This window comes from Amblyraja radiata, chromosome 18 (genome assembly GCF_010909765.2).
Source record: "Amblyraja radiata isolate CabotCenter1 chromosome 18, sAmbRad1.1.pri, whole genome shotgun sequence".
NCBI lineage: Eukaryota > Metazoa > Chordata > Chondrichthyes > Rajiformes > Rajidae > Amblyraja > Amblyraja radiata.
In genome coordinates, this window is record NC_045973.1 from 23,550,171 (window position 1) to 23,575,573 (window position 25,403).

Below are 25,403 nucleotides of genomic sequence, written 5' to 3' on the forward strand. Positions count from 1 at the left end.
CCGGAGCTGCCCGGTCCCCGCATCCAATCACGGAGCGCTGTGGGGGCGGGTTCACGGGGCCGCAGCAGCGCGTGTGAGTCGGGGGCAAGATGGCGGTGGAGAGCGGCTCGTTCTTCATCCGCAGGAAGAAGACAAGTGAAGCGAGAGGCAAGAAAAGGAAGGTAACGAGGGGGATCTTGGAGACTGTGGTTTCGCACCCGGGCGGCTCGGGGGGAATCGCCTGTCCCCGGGACTAGACTGAGCCACAGCTGATCGTGGACACGTGGGTAACGCCGGTGGCCCTGAGGGGCGAGGGCAGTGTACAGGAAGGGTGGACGGAGAACAGCCAAGGAGGTGGAAGTGATGGAAGGGCGTTAGGGTGGTGGAGACGGGTGAGGAGGTTGCAGGAGGATGGGTATACAGGAAGGAGAGGGAGGGGTGCAGGTGAGGAGAGAGAGGGGGGGGGGGGGGGTGCAGGAGGAATGATGGTTATGATGGGCCGAGGGAGCGGGTATATTGGACAGGGATCCGGAGAGGTAGGGGAGAAGAGAGAGGATAAGGGTGGAGAAGCGGATGAGTGGGTTGGGAGGTATGGAGGAGGGAGAGGTTGGATTGCGAGGTGAGGAGGGGGAGGGAGGGTTGGGCAGTGTGAAAGTGGAGGATGTGAAGGTGAGGGGAATGGAGGGTGGGGGTATGATGGAGGCTTGCAGGGGTGTGGTGCAGTTGGAGGGAGGATTGTGTGCGGAGAAGGAGGAAGGGGGATGAAGTGGAAGGCTAGAGGAGGAGGGAGAATATGGGGATGCTGGAGAGAGGGAGGGTATGGGGGTGCGTCGAGGAGGATAGGTTGCGGGAGCAGGGGACGGTGCGTGTGGAGGGGAGAGGGAGCATAGTGAGATGGAGGAGGAGGACCTGGTTGGGAGGGAGGGGGCGGAGGAAGAAAAGGAGGGAGGGTTGGGGGCGTGGAGATACTTCTGCCAAGCTGGCTGTGAACCTGAAGAATGATCGTCCACTTGCAACTTTAAATCTGTTGCCTGACTGCAATTACCTGCTGCTATTTATGGGGCCATGCTATATACTGATTGGTTGTTCCTTTTCCTATGTTACGAGCCTATTGTATTGCAGTTCAAAAGTTCTTTATTGACTAAAATGGTTTGGTGTACACCAAAATCTGTGAGCCGGACCGTATCAATATCACTTGATAACCACTGCTTCTGCCGGTTCTGTGAATTGTCCAATGAGATATAAATTAATTACTTCCCACTGACCTGGATTGTTATTACCATGTATAATACTGTAACGTTTCACTTTCGTCCAAACAATGAAGATCTTCTGTCATAGTTAGAGAATTTAGTGTTTATAAAATAGTGTTTAGAATGTGGATTATGTACAGTTATCCAAAAAATAAATTTGCTCCTGTAACTAGCCATATAAGTATTAACCCTGCTTCCACCCTACATGGGCAGTCTTACACATTGGAAAGCAATAACACATGCTTTGGTAGGACGGCCTTCTTCCCACCCTGCTGTGTGGGTCTTCTTCCCACCTTGCTTCCTGCATTTTTTCCCACCCTGCCTCCTGCACTACACTTCTTCCCACCCTGTTACTTGCAAAGACTCTATCCCCTACTCCCAATTCCTCTGCCCTCGTCACATCTGCACCCAAGAAGAGGTGTTCCAAGGTTTCAAGGTCAGTTTATTGTCACATGTACCAATTAAGGTACAGTGAAATTTGAGTTACCATACAGCCATGCTGTGAAAAGCAACAAGACACAACCACATAAAAATTAACGTAAACAACCATCAGAGTGGATTCCACATTCCTCACTCTGATGGAAGGCAATAAAGTTCAATCTTCTTCCTCTAGTTCTCCCACGGTCAGGGCAGTCAAACCATCCGCAGTCAAGGCGATCAAAGCCCCCGCAGCCGACGATCGGAGCCCCCGTTGGGGTGATAGAAACTCCCACGTTAAAACGCGGCATGGAGCTCCCGAGTCGGCCTCTTCTTACCAGAGACCGTGGGCTTCACGATGTTAAAGTCCACGGGCTCGTGGTTGGAACTTTGATCCCCGGCAAATGGATCGCAAGCTCCGTGATATTAATGTCCCGCGGCTTGGAGCGCCCGTCGGTCTCCAGGAAAGGCTGCCAACTCTACGTTGTTAGGCCGCAGTGGGGACGGAGATACGATATGGGAAAAAATCGCATCTCCGTCGAGGTAAGAGATTGGAATAAAAATTTTCCCCCAATCCCCCCCATCGCCCACATAAAACAAACCAAGGAACATTAAAACATACTTTTTAACACATACTAAAAATAACAAAAAGAAAGGACAGACAGATTGTTGGCTACCCCCTTTAAAATAGCCACAGAAAAATTTAAATATTTAGGAATTGAAATCACTAGAAACTATCACGCTATGTTTAACGCCAATTATAGCCCCTTACTTAAGAAACTAAATAATCTAATCAAATTCTGGAAAACGCTCCCGATGTCTTTAATAGGTCGAATAAATGCTATAAAAATGATCTTTTTACTGCAAATCCTATATTTATTTCAATCAATTCCAATATATCTTCCAAAAAAGTTTTTCAAAAAACTACTCAGACATTACAAATTTTATATGGGATTATAAATCCCACAGAATACAAAGAGCACACCTTAGTAAACCAAAAGAGATGGGTGGTCTAGCGCTCCCTAATTTTATGTACTATAATTGGGCAGTAAATATTAAAAATATGATTCACCTGCTGGACAATTCTGCCCAGCAGGTAGACTGGATTGTAATGGAGAGAGAGGACTGCTCTCCGTGTAATACAGGAGCGACTCTCCTCTCACCAATGAATCTGAATAACAAAAATTATAATAAAAATCCAATGATACATAGTACAATTAGAACTTGGAAACAAATAAAACAGAATCTAAAATTAAGAAATCTATCTCTTTTAATGCCAATAGTCAATAACCCGTCGTTTAAACCTTCAATTATAGATAAATCACTTACACAATGGGAAAGAATGGGAATCAAAATGCTCGGAGACTTGTATGAATTAGGAAAATTATTATAATTTCAACAATTACAACTGAAATATAATTTGAAAAATAATCAATATTTTAAATATCCTCAAATCAGTGACTATCTGAAAAAATACACAAAAGACTATCATAACATGTCCCCAGACTTATTGAATGAAGCCATGAAGACAAAGGCTGAATCAGCAAATCTAATATCATACTTATACAACATTATTTTAAATATAAAAATACCTACAACTGATGGTATTAGAAGAGACTGGGAACAAGAACTAGCTATAAAAATTTCAAAAGAGAGCTGGGATAAACACTTACTATATGTGCATAAATGCTCGATCAACGTACGACATACTCTAATTCAATATAAAACATTACATAGACTATATTATTCAAAAACTAAAATAAATAAACTTTTCCTCAATGTCTCACCCATTTATGATAAATGTCAGTCACAAGAAGCTACCATAGCGCACTGTTTTGTTTTTTGTATAAAAATCCAAAAATTTTGGGACGAAATATTTGAAATCTTCACAAAATCATTTAAAATAAAACTTGTACCAAAAGCAGAATGGATCATTTTTGGAATATCAGAAGGTAACCCCGAATTAAACGTGTTTCAAAAGAACTTACATAATTACGGGCTAATAATGGGAAAAAAGCTTATACTCAAATTTTGGAAAAATGCTCCAATACCAACAATAAAAATGTGGATTTCAAACATGTTCGAAACACTACACTTGGAAGAGATGAGACTCCTCCTAGCAGGCAAAGCAGACCACTTCCAAAAGACGTGGTCTGCATTTATGGAACTATTACAAGCATAAGGTGCAATAGTAATTTAAAATATAAATGGTACCAGGATCTGGTAACGGGGGGTATAAAATATATATTTTTTTTTAAACACGGTTGGTATTTCCTTTTTTGCGAGTTTTGTGTTACAATAGAGCGATTGTTTTTCCTTTTTTTCTTTTCTTTCTAGGGTCTTTTTCCTTTCTTTACTTCCTTCTCTAACTTCCTCCCTAAGGGGCTTTCTTTTCCCAACACTTTCCTGCACCTTCACGATTCTTGCTCACTTTCCTTACTTCTTTTATTTCTATCTTTTTTAAAGCTCAAAAAACGAAGTGGTACAACAAATGTAATAAGATATATCTGATGTGTATTATTGTAATTTACTGTACTTCTAATTAAAAAAAAAATTAAAAAAAATTGTTGGCGAGGCAGCCACTGCTGGTGGCGCCACCCGACGTTTTCAACAAGGACATCCGGGATGTCCTCATTCTTTAGGGAATGGAGGTTCCCCTCTTCCATCATAGATGAGGCCCTCTTGCGTGTATCCTCAGTACCCCGCAGCTCCGCCCTTGCTTCCCCCTAGTCTTTACCTGTCACCCATCGGCCGTCGCATACAGCACATAATCCTCTGACATTTTCGCCACCTCCATTAGTCACATCTTCCCATCTCCACCCCTTTCCACCTTCCGCAAAGACCGTTCACTCTGCAACTGCCTGGTTAACTCATCCCTTCCCACCCAAACCACCTCCTCCCCAGTTACCTTCCCCTGCAACCGCAGGAGATGCAACACCTGTCCCTATACCTCCTCCCTCGACTCTGTCCAGAGACCCCAACAGTCCTTTCAGGTTAGACAAAAGTTAAATTGCACCTCCTCAAACCTCATCTACTGTATCAGCTGTTCAAGATGTGGACTCTTATACATCAGCAAGACCAAACACAGACTGGGCGATTGTTTCGCTCAATCCCATCTCCCGGTTTCTAAACACTTTAAATCCCATTCCCATGCTGACCTTTCCGTCCTAGACCTCCTCCATTGTTAGTGAGGCTAAATGCAAATTTAAGGAATAGCATCGCATATTTCGTTTGGGCAGCTTACAACCCAGTGGTATAAATATTGATTTCTCTATCTTTAAGTAACCTCTGCGTTCCCTCTCTCTCTCCAACCCTCCCCCATCCAAGTCACACTAGCTTCTCATTCTCATCTAGCAAACAGCCAACAATGGCCTGTTTCTTTTCGATCGTTACTTTTTTGCATATCTTTCATTCATTTGTTCTTTATCTCTCTACATCACCGTCTATACCTCTCATTTCCCTTTCCCCTGACTCCAGTCTGAAGAAGGGTCTCGACCCGAAACATCACCCATTCCTTCTCTCTAGAGATGCTGCCTGTCCTGCTGAGTTACTCCAGCATTTTGTGTCTTCTTAGACATTGCTGCATTCCCGGTCCATATGGGGTTTGCCTGACGGTATTGATCGGCAACCTGGGATTCAACAACGTTAGCATCTATTTTCTTAAAGGCAATATCCTAAGAGTCACCTTTGACCTATCTCAACAAACCCTTGTGTATACTATAAGAGCAGATTAACGTTTGCGTTAAACCCAAAGTGCTGGAGGAGCTCTGTGGGTCAGGTAGCAACTTTGGAGGAAATGGAACAGGTGACATTTCAGGTTAAACCTTTCAGACTAAAGGTCAGTTATTTTATGAAGAGTGAGTCTTTTTTTTACTCCCTAAATCCTTTCCTACCATCTACAAAGTGCAGGTTAGGGTTATGATGGAATAATCTCTACTTGCCTGGAGAAAGCAGCTGCAATTACAGTTAAGGCTTGATGTCATCAGTACTAAAGCAGTTAATTTGACTGGCACCTTTTATCCTACTGTAAATTTCGCTCCCATGTGTCATCTACTAAATTCACTATAGCAATTTGACGAAGGTTCTTTGGAACTAATTGCCAAAGCTGCTGCTGCAATTAAGACTAGAGCAGTGGGACATGTCTGCAAGTTCTCACTCAAGTCTTAAGCCAAGCATGTCTGTCATTTCCCCCGAGTCGGCTCCTGTGACTTCCTGCCTACACGACAAAGCATGAGAATGAGGAGGATGGAGAGGCCATTTGGTTCTTCAGGCCCTTTCTGCCATCTATCAAGATTGTGGCTGATTTCTTACCTCGGTACCATTTTCCTTCACTACCTCATTGTCTCTTGATTTCCTTAATATCCAGATATCTGCTTTGAATGAACTTGGTGATTGAGCCTCCACAGCCCTTCAGGGTAGAGAATTCCAAAAATCTACGGGGCCCAATGTAAAGGAATTTATCTTATCTTGTTCTTAAATGATCAGCCACTTTTTTTAATCCCTGGTTCCAATGGGATCTTCTCTCATTCTTCTGAACTCTATGGAATACGGTCCTGTTCTATATAATCCCTCCTCAAAATCAAATCTGTAGAAGGTGAAGACACAAGATTATGTCACTTTAGATCACTTACCCATTCCTATACTGACCTATCTGCCCATGGTCTTTTCCACCACCATAGTCAGGCCAAATGTAAACTGGAAGAAAGCATCACAGTCCACTTGGGTCACCTACATTTTAATTGCATGAACATTGAATTTTCAGGTTGCAGGTAACCCACACCCCTTATGTTGCTTTGCCACTTCTATCATTCCACTCTTCCTTTTTTCACCTTTACTATATTATTGTGCCCATCATCCATACACCTGCATTCCTACCATCACCCCCACCCATCATCACCCCACCCCTTCCCATCATCATCACCACCCCATTCCCATCATCATCATCCCCCCCCCCATTTTCCCATCATCTCTCCCTTATCTGGTTACATATGTCACTTAGTCTCTATCTCTTGCCCCACCTGGATCCCTCTGCTCATTATTTTGTTTTGTTTTTTTACGTTTCCACCTATCACCTGCCACCCTTTGTCTCTTAACTCCTCCTTTCCTCAATCTGGTTCCCACTGCCCATGATCCCCCACCTCCCGTTGGTTCCACCCATCACCTACCAGTCTCCGTCTCGCCCATCCCTTTCACATTATAATGTCTACTTTCCCTCCACAATTCTGATGCAGGATCTTGACCCGAAACGTTGATCATCCTCCACAATACTGCGTGACCTGCTAAGTTCTTCTAGCAGTTTTTTGCTGCAGTTCAAAAAGGTGACTTACCATCACTTTTTTGGTGATTGGGATGAACAATAAATTATCATATATCAGCATTGCTGTTCGATATATTAAAAAATATTCACATCTATTAGCATTAGGAAATCAGCACACACAAAAAAGAAAATGTGTCATTGTGTCTTGTAGCAGGTTGAAAAATGGATATGTGATGGTGAAAAATGTTTGTTCTCCATGTACAGGGTTGTTCAGGCTCTCTACATGATAGAGTGCATACAGGAGTACGAGAAAACATTTGTAAACCTGGGGCACTTTTTCTCAGACCATGAGTGATTTGATGTAACACAGAGTTTAATGTACAGGAATGCTGCTGACTTTCTTCTGATTAAGCATCTAGAACAGGATGCACGACATAGGGTCCATGAGCAGCCCGTCGGATGTTTTAGTCTGCTTCACCAGAGTAAGCAGCGCATTGTCTGTTTCTCTGCCCTGCTTGGAGTTACCTTGAGCATGGTCCCAAAGCTTGTTCTCGGACAGCAGAGTGCTTGAGCATTAAAGATTCAGAACTACACTGGCAGCTGGTTAAGCTATGCCCCCAGGTTTGCTGACAATCAGATGTCTGAATTTTCATTGTGAATCTCTGGCACTGACAAACATTGAAAAAAACTTTAATGTAAGATTAATTGATAGATTTCTAAAGGAACTATCTTTTAATTGCATGTTAAAAAGATTAAAAGAAACACACATTTAAATGCCAGAAAACAGCTTAAAAATAAGGTACCTCAATTATCTAAGTTATCTGAAAAGGCCATCTTATTGGGGTTTGCTTTCCATATGTAATGGCTAGGAAACAGCTGCAAGAAGAACCTCTGAAGTATTCAGACCCTCAGAAGGCACTTGGGTTGTTAATCTGGCCCTTCCAGCACAACAGTTGAGGTCTACAGTAAAGTGGGGCAGGTGTACAGCAACCAAAGGGTTTAGGTTCTTAAGTAGGATAAATGTTTAAGCACCATAGGCTGTGAAACTCTGGAGTGTGTTATTAGCTTTCATCATTGAACCAGAGAAAATGTGCAGAGATTTAATAGGTTCTCTGCCTGATTAAGGAAAAAGAAGAACAAAAGTACATGATCAGAATCCACACACAGTCATAGAGTTATACAACAAATAGGTCTCTCGTCGCAATGAGCAATATGGTGATGAAACGGTAATTTTTGTGAACGTTTGTTGTGCTGATCAAGTTCAGTATGTGATACTCAAATCAGAGGCGGCACTGGAGCTCTGAAGCAAAACCAGACAATTGGAACAATACAGAGGTGTACAGTGATATGGAACTGATAAGGCTCATTTCTCACCTCCCTGTTACTGAGATGCTTATCTTGGTCAAATGGCCGGATTCGATTTTATAGGAGTGCTGGGTTGAGAGAGGTACTAATCATCATGGAGAGATCTTGTATTCTTCTGTTCAATGTTGGGTGCTCATTTTGTATTTAATCCCCAGGCAGAAGATGGCAAAGATAAAGTTCGCAAGAAATTTGCCCCGAAGCTGAATGAAGAGATTTCCAGTGACTCGGAGACTGAAAGGTAACCGAGTGCTCACTAGTTCTATGCTACTTAGTACTAACAATATTTGCTGGTACTGGGTTGAAAATGATACCTGTTGAGTGAAACCCAGGTAACAAGGTAACCATCGTGAGATTATCTCAGACCTGCTTGTAACCGTAGAGCTCGGTCTCATCTACATTAAATGCCTTCCACACCAGCTGCCCAGCCCATTTCTCCTGCCCAAGGCACTCATTTGTTTAAGTTATTTAAACCAGACATTTTAATTTACATTACCTTTGGAGATCAAGCATCCATTTTTTACAGGAATCCTATTCTGATTTTTGTTTCTGAGAATCAAAACATATTTTGATTCTCCCCACATTTTCAACAAGCTGATTTCTCCCTGCCAGATTCTGCCACTCGTCGTTGCAGAGCAGCCAATTAATCTCCCAATATTCACGTCTGCGTGGGGTGGCGAGGGCCCCATCTGATCACAGACTGTACAAACTAAACGCTAACAGCACTAAGGTTCGGTGAGACAGATAGCTGTGAGTCAGCAGCCCCTATTGGCTACGCCACTATGCTGCCCTCCCTTTGGAACAGGGAACTGAGGGGAGCCATTACTGAGCATAAGGTTAAGGGTGAGCAGCGAAGGTATAAATATTAAGGACTTACTCCTCGTACCAGAATGTTCTAAAACCAAAGGGCATAGGTTTTAAAGTATCTGATAGAAGAATTAAATCAGAGATGAAGAAACATTTTACACCCAGAGTGTGACAGGGATCTGAAAATCTAGGTCTGCAAGGGTGATGGTGGGAACAGAACCATCAATGTATATAAACAGTACAATATGTACAACCTGCAGGGCATCTGACCCAGTGCTGGCAGGTAGGATGAGTAGGTAGCTCTTGACAGCAATGACAAAATGGACAATGTGGTGTTCTGTGTGGTAGGTTTTGCTGTCTGCAGAGCGGAAGTGTTCTGTTTGAAACAACTGCTGTCCTGACCATCTGCAGTGCCTCCATCCACTGGGTTTGATGTGTGATTTGTTAGTCTCGGTCTGAATCCTAATCCTAACGTTGACTGGTCATTGCCACTATCTTCAGACAGGAAAGCTTCTATTCATTGGTAGCTATTGAATTCTGTTTTCTAATTGCCTTGCAAGCTGGGTTGAAAATTTGTTATACAAATGTTCACTCTGAAGGAAATGCTGGATAAACTGTAATTTGCTTTCTTTAAGACAGAGGAGATTGAGTGAAGGTTTAAATGAGATGTAAATAAGTTGACCCATTGGGATTTGTGCACTGTGGTGGTGTCTTGCCGCTTAATGGAACTTTGAAGCATTGACAGCATTTTAATTATAAAAGACCTCAACCAGTGTCCATATCTGGCACTTTCCAGCAAGTGGTTACTAAACTTAATCAGGAGCAGACCTTTTGGTCTTCCTTCCATCCTGTCCTAACCCAATAGTAAACCCAAGAACCTTGTTCCTCCTGTAACCTGGATGTCTAACTGATGGGGGGGGGTCAACATTCAAGTTTGAAGTTTCTGGGATTGGATTAGAAGCTTCATATACATTTGCACACCTCTTTAAAAATAAAAATAAATTAAAGACTGTTTAAATTCTCTGACAGTGCTGCTCACAAAAAGAAAGTTGCTGAGTCATTGGAGATAGAAGAAACGGCACAGGAGAAGAAGCTGCGACTTGCCAAACTTTACCTGGAACAACTCCGGGAAGAAGGTACAGATCAGTCTCCCTATTTGTTAACATTGTATAGATTGCCAAGCAATTCGTATGTCTTTGATTGTAAATGATGCACAATAAAACTCTAGTAATCAGTATGCACAAAGCTTTGGGTTGGTGGACGAACAGATTTTCTGTTAGTCGTGTTATCAGAAACACTGTTTTTACTTCACCTTTTATTATGCTACATGGTAGTATAATTTTCTGGTGAAACTCCTGAATTTAAACGAGCGAACCAGGTAAGTTACCAGTTCTATGTTTCAATTTGTCGGGCACGTTGAACCATGCAAACATTCTGGTCCTCTGTTCTGGCTGCAAACCCCTCTGCAATCTTGGCTCCTGTTCCAGTTACTCACTTAGCCCACTCCCTATAACACATGGCTGTCTTCATGAGTGCATAGGTCCTTGGGTAACAAGGACGTGTATAAATGAGTTGAACAGATGCCGAACCATAGGGATTTCCGAACAATCAGATACCAAATAATCAGGGTATATTGTCGTTATATATTCCAGGTCTGGTGCTTGGTTCCTATGCAAAGTTGCAACAACTCAACAGCACTGAGCATTTTCTGTTTCCCACACTGCTCCTGTTCAGGGGAATTAGAGCAAAATTATTCCTGGTTCTTCCAGCAGCAACAGTTGCAGCAAATTGCCTATATGTAGCACTGGGTTTACTGTAGTTCTACCTCATTGCATTGTTCAATACAGTTTGGGCAGGTAATGGGAAGGGTGGAGTTGTCATCATGCTTCAGAGCAGTTCTAGGATCTGTTTAAATATTTTAGAAACATAGAAAATAGGTGCAGGAGTAGGCCATTCGGCCCTTCGAGCCAGCACCGCCATTCAATATGATCATGGCTGACCCTGTTCTGGTTTTTCCCCAGATCCCTTGATCCCCTTAGCCCAATGAGCTAAATCAAACTATCTCTTGAAAACATCCAGTGAATTTGCCTCCACTACCTTCTGTGGCAGAGAATTCCAGATTCACATCTCCGGGTGAAGTTTTCCTCATCTCAATCCTAAATGGCCTACCCCTTATCCTTATTTAGATAAACTAAATTTAAACAAACCAAATTAACATCTATCTGTATATTACTAAAACTCGCATCTCATCATTTTATTTTTGTTTACAGAACAAGAGAAGGCAGAGGAGGAACAGCTTGAGAATGACCTCATTGGAGGGAGGTTGGAGGAGGATGTGGTAAGAAATATTTCCTTTTTAAAGGGAACAGAAGAAACTGAAATAGGTAGCAGTCCTTTCCCACCTGCTGTAACAATGGAAATCTTATTTTCAATATTTTGTGCTTATGCTTTGTTTCCTTTTCTTCGCTCATAGGGTCAGTAATTCTTGATCTTGGGCGGACATCCAAGTCCCTCATAGTAGTCGGTTACAGGTGTGGCCTTGACCATGTCATAACATCTTGTGTATTGATAGTTTATTTATACAGGCTGATGTTACATTGAAGTGTAACTACTGAAGCTATATTTTTCATATTTAATAAAAGTAAGGGAATATTTGCCCAATCAGCAGTTCTTCCATGATTCCTTCTTATTGGGGCAAAGGAGGAGCCAAATCGACTAATCGTGTCTGTCATTTTCAAATAGACGAATCTCCCGTTTGTCATATTCTCATTAACTAACAACAGTAATTTGTGATGCGAGAGGTAACCAAGAGAATCCTACATGGCCTACAGAGAAATTGTGCATCCTGCCAGCGCCCAGGTTTGAAGCCAAGTCCCTGGAGCTATGAGGCAGTAGCACCAACACTATATCACGGTGTTACAATAAGCCACTTTTCAATAAAATTGTCACTTTGGAATATTTTACCAAGGATAGGCTGCAGCTGCTCTATATCAAATTATATAATAATAATAATAATAATAATAATATCTTTTATTGTCATTGCACGTCAGTGCAACGAGATTTAGTATGCAGCTTCCAACCGATGTAAAAGAAGAGTAAAATAAATAAATAAGCTGTGTGACGTGGCCATCCGAGGGAGACAGTCCCGGGGGGGGTGGGGGCACTCAGCAGGGCCGGTTCAGAGCCGCTATAGCTCTGGGAATAAAACTTTCTGAGTCTGGAGGTTCGGGCGTAGAAGGCCTTGTAACGTCTGCCGGAGGGAAGTAGTTCGAACAGTCCGTTACAATGGTGTGAGGAGTCTTTATGGATGCTGACGGCCTTCCTGAGGCACCGTGTGTGGTAGATGCCCTCCAAGGCTGGTAGCTGTGTCCCAATGATCCTCTGTGCTCTGTGGACGACGCGCTGAAGAGCTCTCCTCTCCGCCTCCGTGCAGCTGAGATACCACACAGAGATGCCATACGTTAATATGCTCTCTGTGGTGCAGCGGTAGAACGTTGTCAGCAGCTGTTGGGGCAGACCAGTCTATTTTAATGTCCTCAGGAAGAACAGTCGTTGCTGTGCCTTCTTGACCAGCGCAGCGGTGTTGGTGGACCATGTGAGGTCCTCAGAAATGTGAGTGCCCAGAAACTTAAAGCTGGACACTCTCTCCACACTTTCCCCGTAAATGGAGATTGGGGCGTATTCTCCATTATGGGACCTCCTGAAGTCAATAATCAGCTCCTTGGTCTTGGAGGTGTTTAGTGACAAGTTGTTACGTGTGCACCAGTCCGCCAGGTTCTGCACCTCCGCTCTGTATTTTGTTTCATCACCGTTGGTGATCAGCCCAATCACTGTTGTGTCGTCTGCAAACTTCACGATGGTGTTGATGTCGAATGCAGGAACACAGTCGTGAGTGAAAAGGGAGTAGAGCATGGGGCTTAGTACACAGCCCTGTGGTGTGCCGGTGCTCAGGGTGATAGTGGAGGACAGGTGCGGGCCCAGTCTCACTGCCTGCGGTCGCTCCGTCAGAAAGTTCAGGATCCAATCGCATATCGGCGAGCTGAGGCCTAGCTGGTGGAGTTTGGTGGTGAGCTTGGTGGGGATGACCATATTGAATGCAGAGCTATAGTCAATGAAGAGCATCCTCACGTACGTGCCCTGTCTGTCCAAGTGAGTCAGGACAGTGTGAAGAGCCAGAGAGATGGCATCCTCTGTTGATCTATTTGCCCTGTATGCAAATTGATGAGAGTCCAGTGAGGCAGGGATGCTGGATTTGATGTGGGGGAGGACCAGCCTTTCGAAACACTTCATTGGGATTGGAGTTAGGGCAACCGGGCGGTAGTCGTTCAGGTTGGTGACTTTGGACCTTTTCGGCACCGGCACTATGGTGGCTGTTTTCAGGCACTTGGGGACCGTTGCCAGAGATAGAGACAGATTGAAGATTCTCGTGAATACCTCCGCCAGCTGTACAGCACAGTCCTTTAGTACCCTTCCCTGGACTCCATCCGGGCCTGCAGCCTTGCGTGGATTGATCCTACGCAGAGCGCCCTGTACCTCCTGAGTGCTCAGTGTTAAGGCCTGTCCCTCCGCCATGCAGATACCACACAATATCGATTACCTATTAGAATATTTATGTTAATCCTTTGAGTTGGTCAGGAGCCATAGGTGAGGAATGTGTCACTTAATGGTTCTTTGCAATATGATTTGAATTTTTTCTCTTTCATAATTTAAACTGAACTTGTCTTTCCACGTGTGTTGATTTTAATTGTGGTTCTTTGCAGCTGGAACAGAAGGGGAAACTTAAACGACTCGTCGCCAAAGATGTGAGTAAAGGATTAAAGATCCACAAATAAAAATTCATCACATTATGAACATGTGCAAAATCTAAGTGTGAGTGTAAAACAGGGAAGCCTGTTCTATTCTCACAGCTGTAGTTTGTGTTTTTCAACGATTGTTTCTATGTGAACAGTGTGACTGCGGGTTTCACAATTAAACTGTGACACCGACTGGATCTTACCCAGACCCCTCAATTCCTTACAATTATTTAGCCTAATAATTGTTAAATTTAACAAATAAGTCCGTGTAACAGTTAGATTACAAGGAGAGTCGGTTGGGGGCGCTGCGAGTCGACTGCCCTTCCAGCAGCGTGTTCATTATTTTGATTTTTTTTTTTTTTTTAATATGTCCAAATGTTTGCTTTAGTGTCTCTTGGTATGTCTTATGTGGGGGGTGGTGGGGGAGAAAGGGGGGAAACCGTTTTTCAGTCACTTCCTCGACGGAGAGGCAACTTTTTTCCATGTCCCTTCACCACCTCCCCTCTCACGGCCTAATAGTTTGGATTGAAGCGGCCTTTCTCAAGAGTCGGGCCCAGAGCTTCAGCAGCAGGCGCAGCGTGGACTTTTCCTTTGCTCCGATCGCTGGCCTGGTGACTGGCATCGTGCGGCTGTGATCTGCGGAGCTTCTAGGCGTGGTGTGGACTTACCTCCGGAGCCTGGGATCCCTTGCTGGAGATCGCCGGAGAAGAGCTCCGACAGCAGGCCTGCGGTCTATAACATCCTGATGCAGCGGTCTCCGGTAAGAAAGTGGCCGATTCGGGCACTCCAAGCCACGGAGTGTGTTCGACCATCCCGATGTCGGTTTCAATCATCCCGACGTCGGGGGTTTCAATCATCCCGACGAGAGGGCCTGTACATCGGGGAGCCGTAGCGGCGACTACGGAGGGTTCATGGCCCCGACCACGGATGAACAAAGGAGGAGGACTGACTGAACTTTGTTACCTTCCACCACAGTGAAGAATTCTGTGGTGGATGTTTATGTTAAATTATCCTGTGTATTGTATCTTTTTTTCAATTGTATCGCTGCACGGCGAATTCATTTCATTGTATCTTAGTTGGTGCATGTGACGAATAAATTTGTATTGTATTGTAAATTATATTTAGCTTTGATAATTGACTAAGCTACTGTGCCATCTGATTATTACATAGAAAAATAGAAATAAGGTGCAGGAGTAGGCCATTCGGCCCTTCGAGCCTGCACCGCCATATTGATTGTGATCTCTTGAATAATATGTGATCTCATATATTCATATTTTTTTTAATTATTTGTTAATTTGCGAGCCACAGATGTGACGCTTTTTGCAGGTCATCATGCATCTAATGGTGCGATGGTATATATGTCACTTCCCACACTCGCTTACAAGATATTTCATATCATCCAAAGCAGAGCAGTCCACTTGATTTATTGCCCTGCCACTGGGCTTGCATTATGTACAGTAGAGTGTGTACTATACCAACTCACAACCTTCCTGTCAAAATGTTATGGTCAAAATGTGACAGGATTACTGTACCTGGAAGTTCCAATGCATCATTTACATCCACAATTGGACATACTTTCATTAATGAAACCTGAATTAGTCAGAACATACTGGAAACACTCAGCATGTGGGTAGCACCTAAAATAGTAACTGTTTCTTGTGTTGCCTGACCTGTTATTTCCAGAATATTATGTTTTTAGTTCCCAGTTTTGATTGTTTCTGTTTGTACCTTGAAAGTAACTGTTCCTCTGTTTGTTTCAGTATCTTCCTCCTGATGTATCTGAAATTCGCCTTTTACGTGGTCACCAGCTTGCTATCACGTGCCTAGTTCTGTCCCCCGATGATAAACATGTATTTTCAGCATCTAAAGATTGTTCCATCATTAAATGTAAGTTTGAGCAGCCCAGTTTTAAGATTGTGGCAGCACCCAATGCTAAGAACCTGATGCGCTCAGATTTTATTAGCTACTTATGCTTGGTTTCTCCTTGTTACTGTTACTACTAGTATGCAATGTCTGGGTTTGAAAGGCAAAGCTGATACTGTGTCTCTCCCATGGTTTTAGGGGACATTGCTAATGGTAAAAAGGTTCACACAATCCGTGGAGGGCACAAGGGAAAAGAAGATCAACATGTGAGGCATACAATGCACATCCTCTCCATGGCAATCTCATCAGACGGCAAGTACTTGGTAAGTGGGTCCATTTCCCTCAGCTTCCACTATAAAATAGGATTAAACATTTCGCTTTGAGAATTTTACTGCATACCCATTTTCAACTAGAATCAAGAAAGAAGAAGCATAACTGGCACTTTTCCATGTTTCAAGATATTTCAAAATATTTGACGACCAGTCATGTACTCGCTGAAGTAGTTTTACTGAAATAAATACTTAATGTTTTTGCACAGCTGCAACTCAGATTGCACTTTAATCTGTGACACTGAATCAGAAATAAATATTGGCTAAGATACTGGGAAAATCTGTTTCCCTCTGAAATGTTGTACGATCTTCACCTTCGCTTGAAGGTGGAAAGGATCAAGGGCCAACGCACCAGTGCCTCTGATTCTGGAGTGGGACTTCAAACTCTTAAACTTCTGATTCAACAACAAGAGCTCTGGAACTGAGACATGACAACCGTAATCTTCCACGGTATTTAGCACGGAAGAGGTAGTAGCAAGCTAACCTGTCCTGCCAACATCTGCCCCTCAGTCAAATTATGACTGATTAGATATTTTGGATGAATCCATTGCCCTCCCGAAACAGATTTGTCTGAAGCCAAACATCTCCCAACCTTAGGCTTGGACATACTCAGTGTCCATAAGACTTTGGCATAGAGAATTCTAAGGTTCACTGTACACCACTGTGTACATTGCTGGAAGATGTCTTTTTAAACATATTCAGAGTCTTCTAAATTTCAGCAAGATTTTTTCTACACCACAAGTGCGGGATCAAGCTACTCAGGCATTATTAAGACGAGCTTTTTTTCCGCGGAACCAACCTGGTGATGGCTCTTTGAACTCCTTCCGATGCAAGTATATTTTCCCCCTTAAATAAGAGGGGGAGAAATGCATTCTATACCCTACACATATCCCACCACTGTAGCAAGACATTTCATTCTGCTGAACCAATCTGCTAGGAGCAGTGGCATGATGGATATTAATTATCTTGTTAATTGCTTCCTACCAGTATATAATGATCCATCTCCCCATTACTATGAATTGCTGGAGTTTGAACCATATGATGTATTTGGCAGATCCTGTAGATTTGTACTGGATGTAATAGTGTACTGGATGGTAAAGGTACGGATGCACTGTGTGAAACTCGATCTGACAGCATTTTTCTCTGCAGGCTACAGGCGATAGAAACAAGCTGATCTTAATATGGGATGCCGCTACCTGCCAGCACCTTCACACTTTCAAAGGGCATAAAGATGTAGTGTCGGTGAGTCAGTGTGGGGAGTTGAGAGTGCAAGAAATGATTGTGGAAGAATTTCCATAGTACATTCAGTCCACTTTGTGGGCACTAGTCTTTGAAAGCCAAAGTGTGCTTTTCATTCTTCCATAGTCCTAAATATTATTTTATCCAATTCCCTTTTAGAATCTGCAATGCTTCCGAGTCACAACAAATACTCAGTAATTGTATTTGCTTTCGTTGCCTCGGGTTCCTCTGCCAGTTACTTGAAATCTGCATCTCCTGATGAAATCTGCATTTCCTGATCCCTCTGTCATCCATAACATGTATTTTAGCTCCTACCAGGACCCAAGAACACATGAAATCTCATCAAAACCCATTCCTCTCAGCAATGTGATCTCAGTTTCTCATGATATCAGAAGTCTCTGATTCTATTCAAGGAAAATATCTGCAAGGTCTCTGATAATCTTCCCAAAAGGCAGTGTCCAGAATTGGATGCATTAGTCTAACTAGGACTCATTTGTGATTTAGAAAGTTCACAATTTCATTCTAGAATGAATCTCTCGATGTGTCCTGCCACCTATTAAATATTTATGCGTCTTCACCCCCAACCACTTTACTTGCAAACATCTTTAATATTGTACAATGTAATTAATATTGAATCGCTCTTTTCCTACTCAAAATAATTAATTCTTCTCTGCTTTAAATCACATCTGCCACATTTCTCCTGCTAAAGCTAGTTACTGTCTCCTTATCTCTGATGTCCCCTGTAAATTCGTGCCAGTGGGGTGCTGCATTTTGAATCCTAATATGAGGTTTGGTCGCCCTCTGGTGGGAGTAATTTTAGTTTCATAAAATATTGCACATGAGCAGTGGCAATATTTGGGAATGGTTAAGATTAATGACTCTGTGCTCAATTATCATAAACCGTGTGCCTGCATGTATATAAAGCAGTATCTGGGGAACAAACAAACTTTAACAGTTGGAATGAAATTAGGAGTCCAAGCACAGGGGAAGCAATAAACAACACCAGTATTATCCCAGTGTTCTTTTGTTTGGTTTAGCCATCGCAATGTCTCGACCCAAAACATCACCCATTCCTTCTCTCCAGAGATGCTGCCTGTCCCGCTGAGTTACTCCAGCTTCTTGTGTCTATCTTCGGTTTAAACCAGCATCTGCAGTTCCTTCCCACACAATGAGTGAGAGTTCAGAATGAAAGCAGTTAATACTCTGTGAACCTGCTGCCTTGAGACATTGTCGTCACTGTGGTCTTGTGATGAGCACAGGGGGAGCTTCACATTCTGCATTTCATGGAAATTTGTCTTGAGATATCAAATGTGATTTTTTGAAACATGAGGAGCTAAGGAGCTTCCTGTACAGCATTTTTTTAAATACCTAACTCTTGTACGGCCTTTTAATTACACCCTCCTGTATTCAGGGTTTATCCTTTAGGAAAGGGACTCATCAGTTATACAGTGCCTCGCACGATCGCTCGGTTAAGGTATGGAATGTTGACCAGAACGCCTACGTTGAAACTCTGTGAGTACCGTGGTAATTTGTAATCCACTGGAAATAAATTCATGCTCAGTTCAATAAATTTGCGCAAACGTTTGAAGAATTAAAGTAATGTGAAATCCATCTGAATGGTCTTTATAGATGCGGTATTGACTTTATGGTACACTGCATTTTGCTGAATTCAGGGGGACCATTATTTTTTTCTGATGCTTGTAGAAGAACTGTGTAGAGGTCCTAATAAACTTCCCATAATCTCAGTTGCAGAATCAGCAACAGTAAATTTTAAAAATATTAACCAACGTGACAGTGGCTCCCAACGATATGGATTTAAATCTGGTGGTGTTGGTGTAATGTTTGCATGTTCTTCCTGTGATTGTGAGTGTTTCCTCTGGATTCTTCAGTTTCCTCCCTGGCCCCAAAAATGTGTAGATTGGGTAGGTTCCATGACCACTAAACAGTGAGTCTTGATTTAAACAATGAGGGTCAGTAAAGGGGGAGTCGAGTGTTGAGCTTTATTTCGCTTTGTTCTCCAATTCCATCAGGTTTGGTCACCAGGATGCAATCACAGGACTGGACAGCCTTAGTCGAGAGCGCTGTGTCACATCTGGGGGCAGAGACCGGACGGTGCGCATTTGGAAGATTGCAGAGGAAGCACAGCTTGTATTTCATGGTCATGAGTGAGTGATGTGATTGCACATACAGTGCCCTCTATAAGACCCATCATTTATTTATTTGCCTCTGTACTCCACAATTTGAGATTTGTAATAGAAAAAAAAAATCACATGTGGTTAAAGTGCACATTGTCAGATTTTAATAAAGGCCATTTTTATACATTTTGGTTTCACCATGTAAAAGTCACAGCAGTGTTTATACATAGTCCCCCCATTTCAGGGCACCTTAATGTTTGACAATGTCATGTAAATGAAAGTAGTCATGTTTAGTATTTTGGTACATATCCTTTGCATGCAATGACTACTTGAATTCTGTGATTAATGGACATCACCAGTTGTTGGGTGTCTTCTCTGGTGATGTTCTGCCTGGCCTGTATTGCAGCCATCTTTAGCTTATGCTTGTTTTGGGGGTTAGTCCCCTTCAGTTTTCTCTTCACAATATAAAAGGCACGCTCAGTTGGGTTCAGGTCGGGTGATTGATTTGGCCACTCAAGAATTTTATAGCTTTGAAAAACTCCTTTGTTTAGCAGTATGTTTGGAATCATTGTCTTTCTGTAGAATGAACCACCGGCCAATGAGTTTTGAGACATTTGTTTGAACTTGAGCAAATAGGATGTGTCTATACAATTCACTATGCTACTACCATCAGCAGTTGTGTCATCAATGAAGATAAGGGAGCCAGTACCTTCAGCAGCCATACATGCCCAGGCCATAACACCCCCACCACTGTGTTTCACAGATGAGGTGCTATGCTTTTGATCTTGGGCAGTTCCTTCTCTCCTCCATACTTTGCTCTTGCCATCACTCTGATATAAGTTAATCATCGTCTCATCTGTCCACAAGACCTTTTTCCAGAACTGTGGTTGCTCTTTTAAGTACTTCTTGGCAAACTGTAACCTAGCCATCTTATATTTGCAGCTAACCGGTGATTTGCATCTTGCAGTGTAGCCTCTGTATTTCTGTTCATGAAGTCTTCTGCAGACAGCAGTCATTGACAAATCCACACCTGACTCCTAAAGAGTGTTTCTGATCTGTCAGACAGGCGTTTGGGGATTTTTCTTTATTATAGAAAGAATTCTTCTGTCATCAGCTGTGGAGGTCTTCCTTGGCCTGCCAGTCCCTTTGCGATTAGTAAGCTCACCAGTGCTCTCTTTCTTCTTAATGTTGTTCCAAACAGTTGATTTTGGTAAGCCTAAGGTCTCTAACCAGTTTAATTCCTGTTTCTCAGTCTCATAATGTCTTCTTTGACTTTCATTGGTGCTACTTTGGTCCTCATGTTGATAAATAGCAATAAAAGTTTCCAAAGGTGATGGAAAGACTAGGTGCTGAGAGCTCTCTTATACCTGCATTAAGGAGGCAATTAAACACACCTGAGCAGTTGCAAACACCTGTGAAACCATGTGTCCCAAACATGGTGCCCTGATGCCGGTTGTCATTGAGATGGAGCCGCCTCCTGTTAGCTGTTCAGTTGTCAACTCCAATTCATGACCAGTTTTGCAGGACTGCAAAACTTCGAACTGATTTGTTGACTTATATACGACCATCCGTTCAGAGCACATGTAGTCCTGTATTGAAAATCAGAAAATGTTGGAAACACTCAGAAGGTCAGGCAGTATCTTTCTGAAGATAAACAGAGTTAATGCTTTAGTTTGTAGATCCTTCATCAGTATTGAGAAAGAGAACATAGTTAATTTTAACTGCCGAGTGGGCAGGATCAAACAAAGGGAATTAGTTTAGTTTAAAGATACAGGCCCTTTGGCCCACCGAGTCTGCGCCGATCAGAGATCCACATACATGAGCACTATCCTGCACACTAGGGACAATTTGCAATCTTTAACGAAGCTAATTAATCTACAAACCTGTACGTCTTTGGAGTGTGGCGGAAACTGGAGTACCCGGGAGAAAACGCATGAGGTCACAAGGAGAACGTACATACAGACAGCACCTATAGTCAGGATCTAACCCGGGTCTCTGGTGCAGTAAGACAGCAACTCTAGCCCTGCAGCATCGTGCTGTCCCTGCCTGTGGTAGGTTGAACCAACCGTACCAGATTACTATGGTGGTGATTAATGGTTCTTGATTTTGGGGGCGGGCAGGCTATGCAAATAGACAGGGGGATAAAGTTCCCCCTGTTCTAAAGACAGGGGGAACTTTAGAACAATTCTAAAGTTCTAATTGTACTTTAGAAATACAATTTCTAAAGTGAACGTAGAAATTCACTTTAACTTACAGCACAGTATTGACAGCTTAATACATCATTTGAATTCCCATTTGGGATTGGTGTGATAGCCTCAATTTATAGTCAGTAATGTACATTGTAATGCTGTGGATGGAAATTGAGAGTAGAAAGCATGTTGGGGCATTGTTGAATGTGCCTTACTAGTGGAGTGGTATAATGCACTGAGCAGACTTGGGAGGAGAGGGTGGTGTGCAGTGGTTGATGCTGACATTGCAGAGAGAGTTGCTGACATAATGCCACAATAAAAAAAACCGAAGTGATCAGTTTAACATAAAGGATGTGCCATACTATCAGACATTCCAGACATCCCTGCCATTGTATGCATAGCTGATAAGTTGACATTGGTGTTGCGCTTTTTCCAGTAGCCAGATTGTTTTCCTTTTGGTTTATCTTGCAGGTATCAGACAGTATAAAGGACTACATGCTAACACCAGGGCCCAAGCCTTGTCTAATCTGCTCCCAATGTCACGTCTGACTGGAAGCAGCAGAAAACTATATCCTCTCAATGGGAGATGAGAGTAGAATTTTTAGATCAGAGCTGCTGTTTCAGTGTGTCTCAGTTAGATTACTTGCAGTTTGAAATATAACAAAAAGCTACCGTTGCTCAGCATGATGGGCAGTGTCTGTAGAAAGTGAAACATTATTCTGTTGTTGGCCGCTTGAATGTCTTCCAACATTTTCTGGTTTTATTTCAGTTTTCCAGCATCACCAGTTTCTTGCTTTTCAACTAATCATCGTTTCTTGTTTGCTCCCCAGGAGTTCCATAGACTGCATTCAGCTGATAAATGAGGAGAATATGGTTTCTGGAGCTGATGATGGGTGCGTTTATGCCTGAAGTATTTCGGTTTTATTTCATTTTTTAAAGTATATTTGATATAAATCTTTTTTACCTAAATGCAGAGAATTAAACTACAAACCTCTTGACCTTTCTGTCTTCCAGTTCCTTGGCCCTTTGGACAGTTACTAAGAAGAAGCCTCTGGTAACTGTCAAGGCAGCTCATGGTATCCAAGGAGACCCAGGCATAGAGCAGCCAAATTGGATTACTTCTGTGGCAGCACTGCTGAACAGTGATTTGATAGCCTCAGGTGCTTCAAGCTGTGAGATTTACTTTAATGTTCCTTGTGCCTCTTTATTTGCTTCTACTGCAAGCAGTTACACAATTTTTTTGAGAATGCATTGTCCAATTTGCTTCTTTGTGAACAGAGAATTCTCCTTGTTTGTCTTATTCTGAAATGACTTTCAGCCCCAAACCCCAGCTCCTTTTCTGGTATGTGGATGACTATTGGTGCTGTGCTCATGTATACCTCGAAGAAATGTTTCTATCCTTATTGTCAATTTCTACTCTACTCACTCATTCATGTGTTCTATTTCCGACTCTTCGCCTTCCTTTTACCCACGTTTCTCTCCTGGGGGATAAATTGGTTGCCAATATCCATTATAAATCCACTTGCTCCCATATTTGGCAATTACCCGTACTCTAGTTCTATCCTACACAGAATTTACAGAAGCCAATTAACCTGCACGTCTTTGGAATGTGGGAGGAAACCCATGTGGTCACAGGGAGAAAGTCCAAACTCTCTACAGACAGCACCCATAGTCAGATCAAAACCAGGTCTCTGGTGTTGTATGGTAACAACTCTACCACTGTGTTGCCCCCCCTCCCCCCAGTAAATATTCTTCTACCTCCAGTAACCTCCCTTTATTGCGGCACTTGACTATGTAATTGCCAAAAAATGTACCACCTCTACCTCTTCCCTTCCCACTGTCCAGGGACCTAAACAGTCTTTTTAGATGGAAGCTTCTTCCATTTGTGTTGTTGTGTACTATATTTGGTGTTCACAATGTGATCTTCCCTATGCCAGAGAAGAATGATGTTTGGATGACTCTCTTGCAGAACTTTTCAGTTTGCCAAGAGCGATTCTGACCTTCCAGTTTCATGTTACTTTAATTCTCTGTCCACTCCTGCTATCTTCTCAGCTAATTCTCAGCTTGTTCTTCAGTTTCCTACTTCGTTTTAGCAATGCCGTATAAATTCAAGAAACAGCACCATCTCTTCCAAAAAGACACAGTACAACAGTCACACTTAACATTTAGTTTGACATTTTAGGTTAAAAACCCACATTCTCTGTTTTACAAAAATGTGGCTGATCTTTGTTTCAGTATGCTACATTTTCAGTTTCTCTAATATGGTTTCACTGCTACTTTCTTATCTATTTTGTGTGGGGTTGTTGTGTGGGCAACTTGGGTCTGCGTTCTATCACAGATATGACTTCAGTTCTCTCTACCCCTCTCCCTCACTACAACTTCAATTGCATATGTCCCACAATGCGGCTCATGTCCTTGTAAACCAGGTGTCCATCCACACTGATTCCTCTTATTCTATTTCTGTCACAGCGCACCAGTTGAAAAAGTTATCGAACCTCTTCCCATGTGTTAGAACGTTTTGCCACGTTAACAATGCTATAAATGCAGATTATTGATGCCTGAATGCTGGCTCTGAATTTGGCCTGTCAATTCTGGGCATCAGCAACCATTGCTGGATTATATATTATTCTTGTTTCCAGGTTACTTCCAGTGCTCTTGAACACAATGTAGCTGGGAAATGTTTCTGTGTCAGTACATTTGTGACTACCTACATCTTTTTAAAATTCTGCAGCATCCATTTTCACTGTATAGTGATAATTTGCAGGTTTGGGTCATTTCTATCACATTCCTATAACTTATGACCATATTTCCTCTGAATCAAGTTTTGAATGCATCCCAGAGCAGCCAGCAACTGTAAAACTGAAAAGGGATCCTTTTAATTCTTAATTCTTCCTATGAATCCCATTTGTGTTGCCCTGCTTTCTTCTATCAAACGCTAAATTCTGTGTGATGCCATCATTTAATGTACTTTTAAAGTGCATTAGGCCCATTCTTAGTCACGTGTGTGACCAAAAATATGATAAATTGTGGAATGCATCTCTTCTAATTCTGAAAGCATTATGGGCATATTATTTTGTACTGTATATATGATTCATATTTTTTTCAAAGTTTATCAAGTGAAATTTATGTTATGCTGACAATGTTTATTTAGTGTCAGTCGTCAAATATAACTAGTCACGTGTGTAACCTCACACGGAAGCATTTTTTTCATAACTCAGTTTTATTTTGCAAACTCTTTTAAATTTAAATATAAAACTGGACTTTAAAAAGCTAAATTGTTCATATCTTCAGCAGACATGCATTATAGTTCTGTAGGTAGGAAAATAGTAATGAATAAGATTAATCTCTTACAATAATTTTTTTATGTATTACTTTATATGATGCCATCTGGTCACGTGTGTGACATTTTGGTTCACTTTCCAAAGAATGGCCAATTAAAGTGTACAGAATATTAGCTGACAGCAAATTACACCATTACATTTCAATTAAGAATGTGACATCATCTGAATTCTTTATCTGCAGTAATTGGCTAAACTGCTAAATTGCCATGATATTATCTGGTTTATTTGTATGATTGCAGGTTCGCAAAATTCCCAGATCAGACTCTGGAAGTGTGGAGAGGGCTTTAAGCGACTGGATCCGCTTTTTGACATCCCTGTGGTAAAGGCGTTTTTTAAGTAGTTTCTGTATCTGTTAGATTACTTTTCTGAATGCTGGGATGGATTACATGGCCTTCTTTGAATGCCTGACTCAATGGTTGAAATCTGGGTATCTATTAGCCAA

General features: G+C 42.3%; 1 protein-coding gene across 2 annotated transcripts in view; it reads left to right on the plus strand.

Annotated features, from left to right (window-relative positions):
* The first annotated feature begins 6 nt into the window (after window positions 1-6).
* Window positions 7-25,403, plus strand: part of rrp9 (ribosomal RNA processing 9, U3 small nucleolar RNA binding protein) — a 33,830-nt gene continuing 8,433 nt past the window's right edge. Inside the window, exons 1-13 of one of the 2 annotated variants that reach the window (XM_033036849.1) lie at window positions 7-161; window positions 8,424-8,506; window positions 10,102-10,208; window positions 11,343-11,410; window positions 13,833-13,874; window positions 15,626-15,752; window positions 15,927-16,051; window positions 17,207-17,299; window positions 18,708-18,808; window positions 19,327-19,461; window positions 22,451-22,513; window positions 22,635-22,792; window positions 25,201-25,280. In XM_033036849.1, the coding sequence (XP_032892740.1) occupies window positions 90-161; window positions 8,424-8,506; window positions 10,102-10,208; window positions 11,343-11,410; window positions 13,833-13,874; window positions 15,626-15,752; window positions 15,927-16,051; window positions 17,207-17,299; window positions 18,708-18,808; window positions 19,327-19,461; window positions 22,451-22,513; window positions 22,635-22,792; window positions 25,201-25,280 (1,254 nt within the window). In that variant the 5' untranslated portion in view covers window positions 7-89. The remainder of the gene's footprint in view (window positions 162-8,423; window positions 8,507-10,101; window positions 10,209-11,342; window positions 11,411-13,832; window positions 13,875-15,625; window positions 15,753-15,926; window positions 16,052-17,206; window positions 17,300-18,707; window positions 18,809-19,326; window positions 19,462-22,450; window positions 22,514-22,634; window positions 22,793-25,200; window positions 25,281-25,403) is intronic. The other variant, XM_033036850.1, reaches the window with a different exon arrangement.